At 43.2% G+C, this 17,861-nt stretch overlaps 1 protein-coding gene across 13 annotated transcripts in view; it reads left to right on the top strand.

Moving 5' to 3' along the window:
* ctnnd2b (catenin (cadherin-associated protein), delta 2b) overlaps window positions 1–17,861 on the top strand; it is a 158,769-nt gene that overhangs the window by 32,662 nt on the left and 108,246 nt on the right. Inside the window, exon 1 of one of the 13 annotated variants that reach the window (XM_056391253.1) lies at window positions 16,874–17,026. The exons of the other annotated variants lie outside the window; for them this stretch is intronic. Within the exon in view, the coding sequence (XP_056247228.1) occupies window positions 17,012–17,026 (15 nt within the window). The 5' untranslated portion in view covers window positions 16,874–17,011. Of the gene's footprint in view, window positions 1–16,873; window positions 17,027–17,861 lie in introns of those variants that run through there. 13 annotated transcript variants of the gene reach the window in all.

Genomic DNA, 17,861 nt, shown 5'->3' with positions numbered 1-17,861 from the left:
TCTCTCTCTCCGTGTGTGTGTGTGTGTGTGTGTATGTGTGTGTGTGTGTGTGTGTGTGTGTGCGTGCATGCAGCATACACATTGGGGTTGTCACAGTTAATGAAATATGAATACCAGAAAGAAATGAGGATAATTCCTCCTGTCCTTACAGGGTGAGACAAGGCGACAGTACACAGTAAACACGAATGATTGAATGCCCATCTGAGCTAATGTGTCACAAATATGTCGCCACATTTTGATCTGTTAGTGGAAAAGCCTCGGGCTGCAGCCGCTCGGTGTAATTTTGAAAACGCTCTAATGTGGTGGGATGCATCATTTCCCACATTTTGTCAAAGTCTGAGCAGCTTTGTTGGTTTACTGTGTGTGACATGGCAGTAAAGGGACAAGACAAAGTTCCTACCTTGATGTTTTGCTTTTTGAATCCTAACTAACTAACTGTGCATTAAGGTGTGCATCCTCATACCTGTCCTATACATGTGTTGACATACGGATGAATAGCAGATCACGTGTTGTTTATGTTACATTTTTCCTGGCTTTAAACTGTTGCACTTGTGTCACCTGGCTGTTAGCGGTCAGGAGTTTGCTCTGCTGCACCTGTAACCGCACTTCACTATGTGACACACTGTGGAGTTCACTTCCACTTCACGTTTTGATAAAAGTGAGATTTTAAACCACTGGAGGCGAGCAAAAAGAAGACGGTGTTAAGTTGGTCTTTATCCAGTGAACCAACTAGTCCCCTTGAAGAAAGGCTCTAATTGGCTCGATTCTCTCTCCAGCAGAGCATCACCAGACTTTACTAAATTGTAGGTTATTATAAAACCAACTGGAACCAGGCTAATAGCGCCGGACTAGGGTCATTTATCAAGGGTGGCATCAAAAAAGCTGTGAGTCTAAGACTGTGGTGGCAGCTCAGTTGTGGCAGGAAAGCAACAGTAAAAACATAGCGAGCAGTCTGATGAGCAGTCTTCATTGGCAGTGTAACCGTGGTAACACATGCATATCACCATTCCTGTGCAGGGATACATCAGAAGGTGAAAAGGTATTACAACAGAGGTGTGCTGTGTTTGCGTGAACCATCACGGCTGCACTTTTTGTTTCGTGACAGTTGCTAATGTTTAACTCATTTGTTTTTCAGACGGTTAAATAAAGAAGCACTCGTGATTTTAATATCAGGTTGTGTTCAGGCTGTGTTGGAAATACCTGTTGCCTCACCAGGTTCTTTTTACCAAAAAAGGTGTGGGTCTCCAAATCGTGGAAAATAATTTGTTCAGGTGGGTGGATAATTTATGCATACATGCAGGATCGATGACATCAGAGCTGATCTGCGCATTAATGCGTTAATGCAATTAAAGGTCTACAACAATACCCGCAGCCCCCTGAGTCTGGACTGTAACGCTCATTGTGCGCCTGGAAACTGGACAGGAACTTTTCTGAGGAGGATCTGGTCATTTGTTTTAGAGGTAGAGGTGAACCGAGGTGTTGGACACGTGGAAATGTTCACCTGCTGCTGATGCTGGTGGTGTGGATCACCAAAGTCATGAGGGTTTAACCACTGAAAACCCTTCATGCCTCTGCCAAATTTAATGTTAATCCACCCAGAAGTTGTTTAGATATTTTAATCTGGACCAAAGTGTTGAACAGATGGACAGTTGCAGCGGCAGTGCCAACCCCCAGAGCCACACTACTACTGTATTTAAAAACTACTTTCATTCAGCTGTAGGATAAGCACCAATCAGCATGAAGTAGATATAATAAAACAGTTGGTCCTTCAGTCAAACACGCGTCCTCCGTGCGTCTTGGGTGCGTTCACACCCGAACTCCAGAGCTGTCCACTTGTGATCGGATCACCCGAGACGGATGTTAACACCGCGCCTCCAATCAGTCACTGCACTCGCATGTAGTACACTGTGTACACAACACAGTATCCTCGCAAAGCGTATAGGGGAAGTGTTGTCCCAAATCAATCAATCAATCAATTGTCGCCCCCCCTCGAAATATCTGCCGGCTGCTTTGCTCACTTGACTTTTCTGTGTGCGCACGCTTGTTTGAAAACAACGTTGGTGGTCCCTCCTGCTTCGCGTTCGCCATACTTGTCAAAGGGAACGCACTTATGCACTCAAAATAGCGAGGGTGAGTATGAGGCTGTTGCATTGTGGGTAACACCGGCCCCAGGTTTTGGAGGAAGACAAAATTCTGCTGCTGATTCTCTCTTTCTTTTTTATCTGTCCATCATGAGTGCGACAGCTTTACTGTTACATCAGTGACATCGCACTCCTGTAACAGAAGATAGCACTGCTGTGAATGTTGGCTCTGTGTGTGTGTGTGTGTGTGTGTGTGTGTGTGTGTGTGTGTGTGTGTGTGTGTGTGTGTGGGTGGGTGGACACTTGATACTGTGGTAACTGTGTGTGTCCTTGAGTACTATAGGATGTGAGGAAAACTACTCGGAAGCTAAAGATAGCCAGTGAAAATGCTGAGGGTGGAGAAAATAATGGATTCTGCATGTTTGAGACGGAAGCTTCGCTCTGAGTTACTACAATGTTCTGAAAGACCATTTCAAGTCTAAGTAGGTCATGCAGACGTGGACATATACACACACACAGGTCATGCACACACACACATACACACACACACACACTTACAGATGATCTAGGGCATGGTAATGGCCCTCTGATGAGAATGTGTAAAAAGAGGAGCAGACAAGAATGGAGGGAGTGTCAGCTATTTGAACAAAGTGTAGGCGAACAGATAGTTGCTCACTCTTCCGTCCTCCAAGAGCTGGATTCATTATATTTCATGCTCCTGCGCCACAGGGAGGTTATTCTTCTTCTTTAAGTCAGTCATTTGTCACTTCCTGTCACACTTGTTGTTTTTTTTCACTGTGTAATTTTTCAATATGTTTGGGCCGATGCCAGTGTTTGTTAACAGGCTGCGAGGAGGAAGCAGGGATGTGTATTTTTTTCGGGTCTCACACACACACACACACACACACACACACACACACACACACACACATGTAAACGCTGCCTCTGCTGACTCACACCAGGAGATCCCTGCTGCTGTTTCTCCTCCGTTTCCCTCTACCCACATGAGATTGATTAGCCATTCGACGTCGTATTTATCACATCTGTCAGCTTTTGTCCTCGTATCGTTCATCATCGCCGCTGTCAACACATCTGCTGTTGGGGGAAGCACGGTGTTAAGTGCCAGCTCTGAAAGAGGTTCCTTCCAGTGTGAGAGATGTGGCCTATTTGAAAAATCTGAGATATTGTCTCGCTGAATGACAGATAAAGTGAAAGTGGCGAAGGGTATTGATTAGTTGTCATTTTGCTTGCAGCCTAGCAACAGCTCTCAAAGTCTGTTTTAACATAAATCCTCAAAACGGTTTCATCCTGTCAGCAGACAAGGAAACAAACAACGCACTTAATTTTGTTTTTAAAACAGTAATTCAGAGTTTTCTTTTCGGAAGCTTCCGGCCTTTTTGTGGCGCTAAATATTAGTTTCGCTTGTCCACATTTATCTAAGGACCACAAAGAGCTGTGGTGCCGGTAAAATGTGAGAAAGGCAGCAATTTACAGGAAATATTGCATGTTTTTTTGTGTTGGCTCATGCTGTTTGTAATTTCTTTGGGTTCATATTTACAGGCACAAAATACAGGGGGGAAGAAAAATATATACATACAGTAGCTACACCTGATTTGAATCAATGGCAAACCACAGCCCCAGAGGAAAATGCAACTGAACTTCGGCACCTGGGGAAAAGCAAGATGTGAAATCAAAAATAAGAAGTTAGCAAAGACAAAATGCTTGAATAACAGCAGTAAAGATATAATTCATTATTTAAATTACTTCAATTTCACACTGTATATTCTGAGTCAAGCTCACGCACCACACCCTGGTGCTGTTAATACTCACTATTTTTGCTCAAATATGTATTAATACGCAGCTGAAAATAGTCCCCGACAAATGCACTATTTACTCCGGTTTGAGCAACTCGTCCAAACTGAAGCATCTCAACAACAGTTTGAAACGATGAAAAGTGAGATCATACCGTACGCTGTGGTGCACGCGAATCAAATGAACTGCAGCTGAGCTCATTTGCATATGTAGTCTCAGTAAATACCCAACTAAACTGAAAGATTACGGAGCAGTTCGCTCACTATAATAACCAGTTGGATAGTTTTATTTGACAAATATAAGACCGCAGCCACCAAACCTGACACACAATTAAAATCTTCAAGGATAAAAAAAAAAAACCAAAAGCTTAAAGCTTATTGTGATCCTCGTTAGAGAGAGCATCCATGTGTTCGCGTTTGTGTGTTTATTCCCCAAACTTGAAAGCAGCATTACATCACTGCTTCAGCCTTCCTTCCCATTACGCCGGCAACATGACCTCCCGCTGTGTTTTTACAAGCGGCAACACTGGCTCAACATAAGTAAGTTCAGAAAAGAGATGTTGCATGCACGGCCTCATCATCACAGAGGGAAACATGACAGTGCGTGCGGGAGAGGAAATAAGGGAATTCATGAGGAGGCAAGTCAACCAACGGGAGAAAACACAAAAAAGAAAAATCCATTACACGGGGGGGTTTCTACTGGTTTATCAAATGTGAGTTTGTAGGCAGAATGTGGTGTTTGTGCAGCCTCTCAGCCACGGGATAATTAATGTGAATCATGGCGTTCACTCTAATTGGCACTGCAGTGGAAAACAGCTTCTCTCTGGTTTGACCTACAACTCGTAGGAATCCAAATCAAAAGCAGTTTAGACTGAGGTAATTGAAGTTATATCTTTTTTTTTCTTCTCTCTGTAAGTCTAATTAAACTCATCTCGTCGCCTGCAGTACCATTATTCTGAAAAAAAATATTGATGTGTTACGGTTGTTACTCTTTTACATTTCACATTTTCTCTCTTTGCATAAGCTGATGTGCAAGCGGCACACCTAATTTATAATCCACTTTAAAGCACACACACTTAAATACTTTCTGTTTATGATTGGTGTTATGACATGTGAGATTATAAAAGAAAAAAACAGGATTAATAGTTCTTTTTGAAAACAATCAACCTGATGTTAATTGTAGTCACTTGTTGATGATTCATTAGGTTCTTTTATCTGTGTTTGCCGTGATAATAATGGCTGCTATCAGCCTTTCCTCCCCCTCTCACCGCCACCCTCTTCATTTGTTTATGAAGGATTAATTAAGATTTGTTTAGCACCATCATAACTCATTAAACGATCAAATATAGTTCTCTTCAAAGAGTTATATATTCATAAGAAGGGGTTTCAAATGGGATCAGATATTTATTTTGTTTTACTTCTTATGTAAGGGAGCGAGTTACTTTGGGTCTGACTCCACATTAACAGCGAGAAGCCTTCGATCCGTTCAGTCCACACCGACTCGGATCCAGCTGTGCGTCTGTCAGCAGCTGCCCCCCGAGGAGCTGGAACAACGGCGGCCAGACGAATCGTCTTCGCCAGGCTGATTGACAACAAAAAAAAAAATGTATTGGATATAAATAGCTTTCAAGTCGGCTGCGTGAGGATTGCACAGGAGGAAAAACAGGCTTTGTTTTCACGTGTTAATTCATTGATTTTAAATTCTCCGCCCACCGTAGCCGGCCCGAGAGAATCCAGCTCACAGTGACACCAGGAGGTTTGATAGGTACCATTTAAAAAGTTCACAACATATAATCAACAGGAGGTTTGTGTGATTTTAGAGTCTGTGGGGATCGTGCTTCACTGAGCAGATGAAAAACAAAATAGACTCGGGTGACGCACATCTCGGGGGTGTAGGGAAGCTGGGAAAGGCCACACTTGCATTTGTTGTCTCGAGATAACGGAATAATTCATATAGTCATCACAGTATATCATATATCATAGTGTCTGCTCCGTGCGACGGGCGAGCGTTGGAGAAAGTCCTCTACTATTTATTTCCAGCTGAAGGAAGAGTTGAGGCCAGGGCACCATAGTAGAAATGAGACGAAATATCTTATGTTTTTGTTTCTGCTATGCAGTGCTGCTGTATGTGAATTGTTTTTGAGTGAATATGTTTTTAATGTGTTTGTGTCTGTGTGAATGTGTAAACTGAAGAAACCCCTCACACAGCTCCTCCCCCCTTTAGCTGCTGTGGCTCATGCAGTTTACAAGAATAAAAATGGCAGATTAACCATCAAATTTCTTAGCAATTATGAAACATTGGGTCATTCATTTCAGAGAGAGGTACACTGAAGCAGACCAGGTCTTTTTTCTGTCTACTAAAATGAAGCTGTAGCGGACAGATTATATCACCTAGAGACAGCTAGCTAATTAAGCTAATGTAAGCTCCATGAATTGGTTGAAAGCATTTCAGCTGACTCATCTCGAAATGGGAATCCTGCAAAAAAAAAGTCCTAAATGTGAATTCGACATTCATTAAATGACATCAAAAAACTGAGGCTAAAGCTACATGTCCCATGGGTGAAAGTTAGCATCCTCACTTAACTGATAATCCAGGTACAAGAAAATAGCATTGTCTTTTAATTTGAGTGTAGAACTGGTTGTATTGTATGTAATGAGAAGGAAATATGTAAGATAACCCTGTTTAGCTGCTTATCTTTTGTTAGTATTTTCAAAACGGTGTGCTTTCATGCTTTTGGGCTAAAGGCTTATTAGCAAAGGTATCGCTACCTGGAGTAGCAGAGCAGCTAACGTTAGCATACTCTGATAGCATGTCCAGCTTCCACAGTGGGAAAATGCTACACAGCAGATGTGCTAGTCATGGACTTTTTCTTTTCTTTTCTTTTTAAGCACACAGTTTAATCCATTCCTTTACAGTATGTAGACAGGGCCTGTCAATCCTGCCATGCTTAGTTACGGTTGCTAGGCTATTATTGGCTGTTTGGGAGCTGTGTTCAGTGAACCGTTAATTCATGGGTGCAGGTGCATATACTGTACGTTTACATGCGTGTGTTTTTTTTTTTTTTTGCTCATGTCAAAGTTCGGCTGTCTATAGCTCCAACTGGAAAGCACTGACAGGAGGCAGAGCAATGCATTGTGGGTAGGTCCGAGAATGGCCAAGGGGCCGTTACATTTGTCATCTCAATCTTGCTGTCAACTTTCTCTCTGCTACCTGCTACAGGGAGAAAAATAAAACTAGTAAGTGGGGTTGGACAGGCAGTAGCTGCGTGTGTGTGTGTGTGTGTGTGTGTGTGTGTGTGTGTGTGTGTGTGTGTGTGTGTGTGTGTGTCTCTAGCCTTTGCTGTGTTGAGGAGCTGTGTCTAGTGCTCCAGACTACAGAGTTCAGCTCTGCTAGTTATATTATGCAGAGAGCTGAGCAGACGGTTGACACTGCAAAGGGAAAGATCCGCACTTTATATTTGATGAGCCTGAGTCAAGTGGTGGATCTTGGTTATTTTATTGCAGGCAAATGAAGAAAGACACGGATGCAGCAGCAGAGACTGAGCCGGGATTTCAGAGCATTTATTAGTCAACACACTGGACTTCTTTCTATCATCTCCACTCTTTCCCAACCTCGGAAGAACATTGAAAATCAAAGGTTGCATTTGAATAAATGTATTGGGTGGGCAGTATATGGATCTCAACTCATCTTCAAAACTATAACTATTTCATTTAACAAGGTCTCGAGATGACTCATAACTTTTAACAGCAGCACAAAATGTTCTATACTTTTCATACCAACAGAAGTTTTGTGGAAAAAAAAAAAAGATTCTTTCAAATCTTTAATATTTTAAAGCGTGGACCTTCTCGTGTGGGATCTCACTTTGCAAACCAGCAGTGGCCTTCATCTATATTTGCTTTCTAAATTGATAAAAATGAATCATTTGACCTTTTAAAATCAAGTATTTTCATTTACTCTGCATGTTTTCTCATTTTACTTACATTATATATCCCCATGCATCCTCATACATATTTATCCCAGAGCCCGTGTGAAAGTCGCAGACACCAGACATCTTTCTTTTAATCACATCATTTACCAAAGTTTTTAAAGAATCAGAATCAGGTTTATTGCCAAGTAGGTTTTCATATGCAAGGAATTTGCTTTGGTGTTTTTTGTGCATAACAATAGACACAGTAAGAAGAAATAAATATAAAGTACCGCAGGTCGGGTAGCTTAAATATAGATAGAAAAATATAATGATATTTACAATAAGAATATGAAAAGATATTCAGAATATAAATATAACACGATACAAAAAACCAAAAAGTAGGAAAAGTATGCAAACAAAAAAATCTGGAAAACAGTCACAAGCTGAAGCTGAACGTGCATACCTGTGAAAACACCCTCAGCTGGCCACACTGAGCTGAGATGAAGGAGTTTTTGGAGCAGCAGAGCAGAGACGGTGTGTAGTACAGGAGCTGAGTGCACAACACACGAGGCATTAAACTTTCTGTAGAATTCCTACAGAGCTCAAATCAGCAGCCGGTCTCCGTCTCCTCCGTCTCCTCTCTCATCACACATCGTCTGCGGTGGAAGCGCGTCTCTCATACATTTTCAAAAAGTGCATATTAATAGCCGTCCTTGATCAAAGCCCGGCCTCTGTGGTAAACTGACTTCTTTTGACGTCACTGAAAGAGATGAGCGCACTAGAAGCTGCAGGATGAATAATTTTGCCATTTTTTTCTCCCTGACCTGTTTTATTGATCGTGCCCTTGTGAAGCCGCGTGTTTTTTAAACATGCTATCATCTACAAATACACAAACCCGACATGACGTAGATGTATATGATTTTAGCTTGAGAGCAGTTATGACTTATAGGGACGGACTTTGAAGGACTCTCTCTCACCAGTGTTGGGAAGTAATGTCTCACTTAGGAAAGTGTTATAGTATAATGTGATTACAGCCAAAATGTTTACTGTGTGTATTAATTACATGGGGATGAAGTTGGATAATGACCGGCTGAGATGACATGTCACATGGTCCTGGAGCAAATCGTCAAGTGGGCATTATTTTAAAAATCTTAATGGTTAATTCGTCGCCTGGAACAATCATAATAACACTTGTAGGACAAAAATTAAAACTATTGTGAGTCTGGCTTATGTCCTCCACCATCACCTGGAGTCGCTTGTACGTTCAGGTCATTATTAGTCATCAGAGAAATCATTTTGTCAATAACATAAAATTGTTTAAAGCTCCTCCAGTGTAAAGGTCTGTGTCCATGTGTAGTGTGATTATAGATCAGCTCTAGCTTCTATATTAATACTGTGAAAGTATCAAAGCCTCAGTCCACAGAGAAATGCACACAGCCTGTATTCAGACACTGAGCCTTAAAACCAGCCGTCAGGACTTCTGGAACTTTGTGATGTCACAACGCTCTCAGGCACGGCCCAAGCCCCGCCCTTGTGGATCAACGCTTCAAATAAATCACCAGAAAAGTGTAGATATGGGACCTTTAACGTGCCTTTTGTAATTTTGTAGAGAGCCAAAGTCAGCATATTCACATGTCTTGTTTTTCTCCAACCAGCAGTGTAAAAGATTTTCAGTTCACTCTCCTATTAGATGCATTTGGGAAAAACCGAAACCAGAAGACTTTTGCCACTTTAGTTCGGAAACTGCCTCAAATCATGAATCCTTTATTAGAATATATTTATTTAACAGCACATCAGCTGTTCCAGGCCACACAAGTCCAAAGCATCCTTGATAAAATAAAATGGAGCAAGGAGGTTTTCTTGGCTACACGTTCACAGTTGAATCAGACCAGCGCTCGGGCCGCGAGTGACGATTCCCGAGAACCACGCGGGTGTTGCGGATAAAGAATGTGATCTCATCCAAGCCTTTAAAAGTTCCTTTTTCATCTTGTTCCCGAATCTGTCTGGTGAAACCGTTTCCACCGAGGACGGAACAGCTTTTTATTGGGCAGAGCTGCACGTTTTTTTCCCTCCTTTTTCCAAACGGCACCTGCAGATGCAGTGTGTTGTGCTGGGAGGGGTAGTGTTGGCAATCTTCCCAGCAACAGGCAATAAACTGAGATAAAAATACCAAGACCACAAGGTGTTTCAGTGTTATTAAAGCAACAATGTCAAGAAAACTCCCGAGAACTCTTACCCTTTAGATGTTTACCTCGTTTGCCCTGGCTCTCAGCATTTAACATCCTTTAAGTTAAAAATAAACACTTCTACCTTGATGCTGGGAGAACACTTTTTCCTATTTTGCAGCACAGTGAATTTATTTTACACTTGCTCATAATTTTTTTTCTAACCCTGTGCTTAAAACCAATTTCAGTGCTGTCTTCACGGTGGTGGTGGTGGTGGGGGGGGTTTTGGACACACAGACGGTGGTGAGGAGAGGAATTAAAGCCCGGATCTTCAGCCGCAGTTATCGTAAAACAAGACAAATCTGTCTGGTTTGGGATGAGCATTTAAGTAGTTTTGGTATCGGCAGAGCGTTAAATCTCTTTGAATCTGTCTTCCCCCTTTCTTTTATTTCATCTCACCTCTCGCTCTCTCGTGTGGACTTGTTTTCTTCTGCCTCCAGGACAATTTTGTGACTGACTGGATGTACTTAATAATTTCCCCGGCCTAAAACAATAGATCCCGACAGCAGCGGTCTTAGCTTATACAGCCACCTTGACATTTTCTCATTGAACAGCCCCCCCCCCCCCAAAACAACTAAATGCCAAGCGGACACCACGGGGCACAATTAGACCGCTTTACACTAGAGAGAGAGAGAGAGAGAGAGAGAGAGAGAGACAGAGAGACAGAGAGAGAGAGAGAGAGAGAGAGAGAGAGAGACGGCTACAGCGTGAACACACACATATACATACACACCAACTTCGCTCCCCATGCAGCCCACCACTGTCCTACAGTCATTTATTTTACTTTGCTAATTGCTTTAATGGGGTTTTCAGGGGCCAGCCTGTTCCTGTAAGCCAGTGGCTGCAACACTAACTCTCTGTCTCCATTAATAAGCTCACATCACAGCTGAATCTTTACTAATACAATCAGCTGACGACCACTTGATTTGTAGAACCTGCTCGTTAAGACACAGTTAATTGTTGTCCTTTTTACTTAGCTGCCTATCAAGCTTTGATTACCAGCGCACGCAACACACACACACACACACACACACACACACAGATGCGTCCACACCCATAAATCCCCTCGCTGGTGCAGTTCATAACACCTGCATTTGAAATGTTAAATTAGTTTTCCTTTTGTTTTCATTTATTTGCATCACACCTGATCAAGATTACAGCCACTCATTATTTCATGTATTGAAATTGTGTTTTTTTTGGCAAGTTGAGTTCACAAAACTCCTGTTCCTGTGACGGCCCAGCGACAGAACCAGTTTCTCTTTGTTGAGGTCAGCTGTACATGGAGGCTCCCGGGAATTATACTCACCTCAAAGTACGGGAGCACAGACTTCCTCGGTCAATTAAACGCGCAACAAAACCGTGTTATCATGTCTGATATCTGCGTCAGGAATCCTCCAAAAAGCGCCAACGCAGCAGAGACGGCGGAGAGGTCACGTTCAGCTATTTGGATCAGCTGAGATGACGCCAGGCAGACGGCTAGCTAACTTTCAGCCCCGATAAAATTTACGAGTGAGTTATATGAAAGAATTAACCCCGCTGTATAGTTATGTAGTCATGAAGCTAGCAGTTTGTTGTACCAGGCTGTAAACATGTTTATTTCTGCTGTAAAGATGAACATTTTAACATGGCAGTCGTTGGGGGTTGACTCGTTTTTGGAGCCAGCCTCTAGTGGCCCTTTTGAGGAACTGCAGTTTTTGTGGCACTTCAGTTTTCAGCACCAGACGCTGTCGCTCGCATTAGAGACGCACATCTCACCCGAGTCTCGTGCCTCGCGGCTGAATCTGAATATGACACATGACATGAAGATGCATATAAATATTATTGTTTTTTAACCATTTTAGCAGCTGCATGTGGAGAGACAGTGGAGGCCACAACATATGATCATGTAATTCATACGCTGACTTAAATAAAGTTTTCTGGCTGTGCTGTGCAGTTTTACAGTTGCGTTTTCCCAAACTCCAAAGACCAAGAATTTTATCGAGCTTAAAAAGAATAGCTTGGAAAATGTTGAGTTTTATCCAAGTGACAGTTTTCTTTCAGCTGATATCATCCAGTGAATGATGAACATGTTGAACTGCAGCAGTACATTGTGTATTGTAAACCCTTGGAGGACTGTAAGTGTTCTTTTTAATATATTAGCCCATTTATTATTCATCACCTCCGTTGGTTTCTGCTCATATCAGCACGAAAACCATTCAGTCGACCTTTTGCCGTTATGTAATCCATCCGGATAAAAGTTTGTCACGTAAATGGAAAAATTCTCCTGGTTTTACACATAAAAGTCAGTTTACTTATCATGGAGAGTTCTCCTCGGTCTGTGAAAACAGTTTCGTCTGCTTCAACAACGGCGTTGTCAAGTCCGACAAAGTAACTCACGGTGATGTTGTCAGGTTTATCTCGGTTTGTGTTCACAGACTTCAGATTTATAACAGAGAGAGAGAGATTTTGTAGCCTGACTCACACGAGACTAAAAAAAATCAGGATAACACGGCGTCTGCTGCTGCTGCTTTGATTTGAACTGTTCTGTTTTACATCTGTCTTTTATGAGTCCCATAATTTAATGGAGGCACAACAGAATAAACTCGAACACTCCTTTAAACTGCATTACCACACAAAGCTGATGAAATATTGTTGACATCATTATGAGGGATGACGCAACATAAGCAAAGTCAGTTTGTCAAATCAGTGTATGTTTAATGGCATTTGAAATCGAACGGAGATCTAATTCTAAATTGTGCATTTGAAAACGTTAAGTACATGATCCGTAGTTAAAACTTGCAAACACTTAATTGTGGTCGTGTAAAATGTGCTAAATGTACATTTTTACAATAGCTAGCATTAGCTCTGGTATTCGTTTACTTACAAGAGTAGAAAAAATCTTGTGCCAATGCCAACTCTCTACCACTGAGGTTAGCATGCTGACCAGCTAGCCCCCAGCGCGTCCTGTCCTCTCTGCTTCCACTGTAGCGCTGCCCGCGGGTCGTACTCTGACCTCTGGCAAACGTAGCGGTGGCTGAAGCCTCGGCCACCATCACCACCACCTCCACCCTCGCTTCATGTTGCACCTTCAGCCTGAACTGTGACATTTTATTTTTATTGGAATTGTTGTGCATTTAAACTGCGAATGTTTCCGGCTGTCTACTCCTCCAGTGATTTAGTGGCGCTATTCCATAAAGCTGGGGGAAAAAACAAAAGGCTGAGTTAAATACCCACATCTTTCTAAGTCCATGCCCCCAGTTTATTTCACAGGCGCTCTGTTATAAATTTGTAAACGGTGATAACCCTGAGGACACCGTCTGAGTTATCGTCTAAGACTTGACAAAGCTTCTCCAGAACCAAGATGACTTCATACACTTGTTTTCACAAGCTGAGTTGTTCTCCCCACATCAGTGTAATATCAATCACACACACACACACACACACACACACACACACTGACATGCATGTCGAGAGATGCCGCGTATTTACACTCTGCGATGTGTCTGGTTTCAGCCAAGTGCTCGGCCCGTGGTCCGTCTGTGTGCGATTAAACCTGTGGTCAGTGTGTCTGCAGCCAAACGGCCGTGTAAACTGAGCCAATCCAAATTTGAATAAAGAAATGACTGGAGGCTGCAGGAGCTTTTGCATGCAGCATGTGTTTGCTGGGATGTCATGATTGGTTTGGACAGTGTCATTCAGAGAGAGAGAGAGAGAGAGAGATGGAGAGGGAAAGTAGACAAGGATAAAAGAAAGCAAAGAACAAAGAAAAGTGTTGAGAACGGCTGAAGAACTCGGTGCTTTGTCGGGAAGCCATGGATTTAAATTTCGAGTCGGATTGTATCTGGGTAAGAGATGGTTGTGCCTTTTTTTTTTTTTTTTTTTTTTTTTGGAAATGCTTTATCTCACAGCACATTAACCAATAAAATACAACTACAAAATGAAAAATGACTCTCAGTTTAAGTGTAAGGTGAAGGCTTGTAGGCAGGTGGTAAAGTGATGTAATTAAATGTAATTCTTCGTGCCTTCTTGGGGGCTTGTTAGCAAACTACCGGAGCTGGCGAGCTGACTGGCGACATGATAGCTACCTGGGGACACATCCAGTGAAGTCAATTATACTTACATAGACCTAAATCACAAGCTTCCCTCACAGGGGCTTTACAGTCTGTACAGCATGTGATACCCTCCATCCTCAGACCCAAGGTTTGGATAAAGAAAAGCTCTGTAACCAGCCGCCGTAACGCACCAAACTACGGCTGGGTTAACAGGTGCAGGCACTTTGCTTGTTCGGTGATTCGCTCAATAAAACAATAATGCGGTTGAAACCAGTTCTCCATCTTAATTGGAGAAACATGTCCGCTGATTGCAATATCTAAGTCAGCGCCCTCTGGTTATTGTGTAATAATTCAGCTCAACACTGATTTGATCCAGTGAAGATTTTATGTTTCATTAAACACGGTCTGCTTATAATTTGATTCTGTGAATTCAGTTCCTCTGAAACACGTGACAACTCTGCAAACTCCACTCTGCATGAAAACCTTGGGCCGTCTTCACCAAGTATTTTATGTCAGTTGAGTTTTAAGTGATGATAAAAGTTTACGGCTTAAATTTTTTCGTCTTCGTTTTCACAAAGCTACTGAGAGAAGCTTCGACTAAGGAGCTGAGGGAAGGGGGAAAAGTTCACCCCGTTTGCTCCGGATGAACCGACCATATCTACAGTCAGCGGTTGACAGGCTGGAGCTTTTGCACGCAGCACGTATTAGCTGGGATGTCATAACTGTTTGTTGGTGTCATTCAGGGAGAGGGGAAGTTGACGAGTCAGGACGAAGGAAAGCGAGGACAAAGAAAAAGGATTTTAGATGCTGTGTGGACGAGGGCCGAAGGAGATTTTCACAGGGCGTTTTCTTGGTGCTTTAGGAAGAGAGTGTGACACCTGTTGGGAAACCGTGGGTTTGAATTGTAAGTCGGATTGTATCTGGGTAAGAGATGGTTGTGCATGCTTGTTTTTTCACTTTGCTTCTCCATAGGTTTTTTTTTTTTTTGAGGCTTGCTCATCTTAAAGCACATCACTGAAATATAATTAAGATGAACAAGCAATTAAATTGACAAGTTGAATAAACATGGATGGTGCAACATGGCGAATTTACAGCATAATGCAAAATACTATGACTGTTTTAAGTTTGTGTTCTTCAATAGATGATGAATAAGATTATTTTTGCAGTTCTACTGTAAGATAAAGACGTTTATATTGATGGCGTTGTGCTAAAAAGCTAATTTTTGTGTTATATTTTCCCCTTGTTGAGCCAGTTAGCATGCTAGCTAATGAAGGATGTTGCTTTACGATTGGATCGCATCACGACGCGAGTCACTGCACAATGTGAGTCGCACACACACACACCATTTTACGACAGAAGCTGTCTGCGGCTAACTCAGGCTAGCTTTGGTTAGCCGGCTAGTTCTGAGGCGCCTTAGTTACAGCCGTACCGACAGTGTGGGAGAAGTGAGAGCAGTTTTGTTGTGTCTCCTCCAGACTGTGAGAAGATGGTTCAAAGATGGCCGGCCTTACGTGTTGTTGATCATTTATGTTCAAGCTTGTGTGACTTGCATAGTGTAGTGACACGAGGACATGTTGTAGCCCTAGCCAGTCACTGCAGGATACCAAGCTAGCTGGATTACTGTGACAGTTTGCTAGCAAGGTTTCTGGGATGCTAACTGGGATGCTAACTGCGGACTATCTGTCTTTTGTGCAACAGTTTTTATTCAGAGGCAGATCACTAAAATGTTCTTTTACAGAGGGTGATATCAAAGTGGATGGTACAACACAGCTAATATTATAGCCTCCTTTTCTCAGAAGCTAATGACAAGACGCACAAATCCACTGAAAATGGGGATTTCATGCAAACGAAATGATTTCACACTTAAATTTAGCTGTTATAAATACTGGGCCCTGACTGCACTATACAAAATACACTGTTATAATTGACCTGTTGCTACAGAGACATAAATCAGTTTCATGTGCTTTCAAATTCTCCGTCTGTGTAGAGAAGAGAGGCTGTTGGTATGAAAAAAAAAAAAGTCTTACCATGTCACAACTCGGTGTAGGTTAGGTGTGTGTGTGTGTGTGTGCGCTTGAATTCACTCCAGCTAACTTGCTTTTTTGCCCCCATACTCTCCTTACATCCCGTTTCAGCCCATAGAATTTCACTGAGGCAGAAAACGCAGTGTGTGTGTGTGTGTGTGTGTGTGTGTGTGTGTAGGCATGTGGATATGGCCTGCGAGTGTGTGAAGGCATGTGTGTGTGTGTGTGTGTGTGTGTGTGTGTGTGTCTGTGCTGGCTTGAGTCTACTGTTTCAGTGTGTGTGTGTGTGCACCTCCCTCCATCTTGCTCCCCTTCCATCTTTTGTGTCTCCTGCTTCTCCCCTTCTCCCAAAATCCCTCCTTGCTTTTCATGGTGATGGTGGGTGGGGGAGAGGAGGGAGGAGGAGGAGGGGGTGCAGATGGTCTGGTCAGAGAGAGAGAGAGAGAGAGAGAGAGAGAGAGAGAGAGGCAGAGAGAGAGAGGCAGAGAGTGACTGGCGAGCAGCGGGCTTTTTTGGCAGGGTCGGCCGGTGGGAGGGCCCATTGTGATGCAACGTTGCATAAATAATGCCACGGGGCTTCTAAATGCTCCGTTGCCATGGGGACCTTTGTGCCTCAGTGAACACCGTGTGTGTGTGTGTGAGTGAGTGTGTGTGTGTGTGTGTGTGTGTTTCATGGCCCCTGAGGAGGGACAGAGAAAGAGACATAGAGAGAGAGAGAGAGAGAGAGAGCGAGAGAGCGAGGGGCTGAGTTGCAGTCAGCTCAAGTGACACTTGTAGTCTCTCTCTCACTGTCTCTCTGTCGCTGGCTGCGTCCTGACCCGGGACAGATGAGTGTTTGGAGGAGGGAGACCAGTGTTGACGCCTTTTTGACCGGAGGGGAGCAGAGAAAGGCGGGATACCCTGTGGCTTTTTGTGTGTCTCTCTGTGAAGTATGGTCCATGTGAAGGTATGTCCGCTCCGCTCTCTTTCCTTTTTTTATTTGATTTCCCCAATTTTCCACCATCGTTACAGAGTCCGAATCCTCTGCACCAGGATCTGTGCTCCTTCCTCCGCAGTAACAGGTGTCTGTCCGCCAGCCTTGAATTGGAGGGAGCAGAGATTGGAAGGGAAGGAGGAGGAGGAGGAGGAGGAGGAGGAGGAGGAGGAGGAGGTGGTGCTGGTGGGGAAGCCATCGCTTTTGTTTGGCTGTTTTTATCAAGGAGCTTTACAACCAAATTCTCACGACTCGCCATCCAGCGAAGTTAGTCAGCCTGCTCAACCTCTCTGCGTTCTCAGCCGCAGGAGCGCCAAACAAGCGAAGGGGGAGGAGGGAGGGGAAACACCAGCTTTTTTATCTTTTCTTTCATCTGCTGTGGTGATGTTGCCTCAAAGTAGGTTTGTTTTTTTCCCTCGGTTTTACTCGTCTTTACGTCAGCTGATGAGGAGGTGCAGATTGATCTGACTGGAAAAAGTCAGACGGCAGAGGGAAAAGCGTGCAGCGATGTTTGAGATGTAAATAGAGATGATGCTTTGTAGTAAGGTGGCTGATCTGGGTTTGCATCAAAGGATTGTTACCAGCCGCGACCGTGTGGCTGGTATTGTTTTCACCGTGTGTGTGTGTGTGTGTGTGTGTGTGTGTGTGTGTGTTGTCCCCTGGAGACACCTACTGTAACAGGAACTATCACACAGGTGGTTTTAAGTAGATTGACAGGTGTTTTCTCCGTCTGTGTGTAGCGTTGCAAACCGTGCAGCATGCGGTCATGAAACTTCACAGGTGTGTGGAGGAGATCAGAAAGGAGGCA

This window comes from Seriola aureovittata, chromosome 12, assembly GCF_021018895.1.
Source record: "Seriola aureovittata isolate HTS-2021-v1 ecotype China chromosome 12, ASM2101889v1, whole genome shotgun sequence".
NCBI classification, from domain to species: Eukaryota; Metazoa; Chordata; class Actinopteri; order Carangiformes; family Carangidae; genus Seriola; species Seriola aureovittata.
Note: the sequence above shows the minus strand (reverse complement) of the source record. Positions and strands in the feature narration are given on the sequence as shown.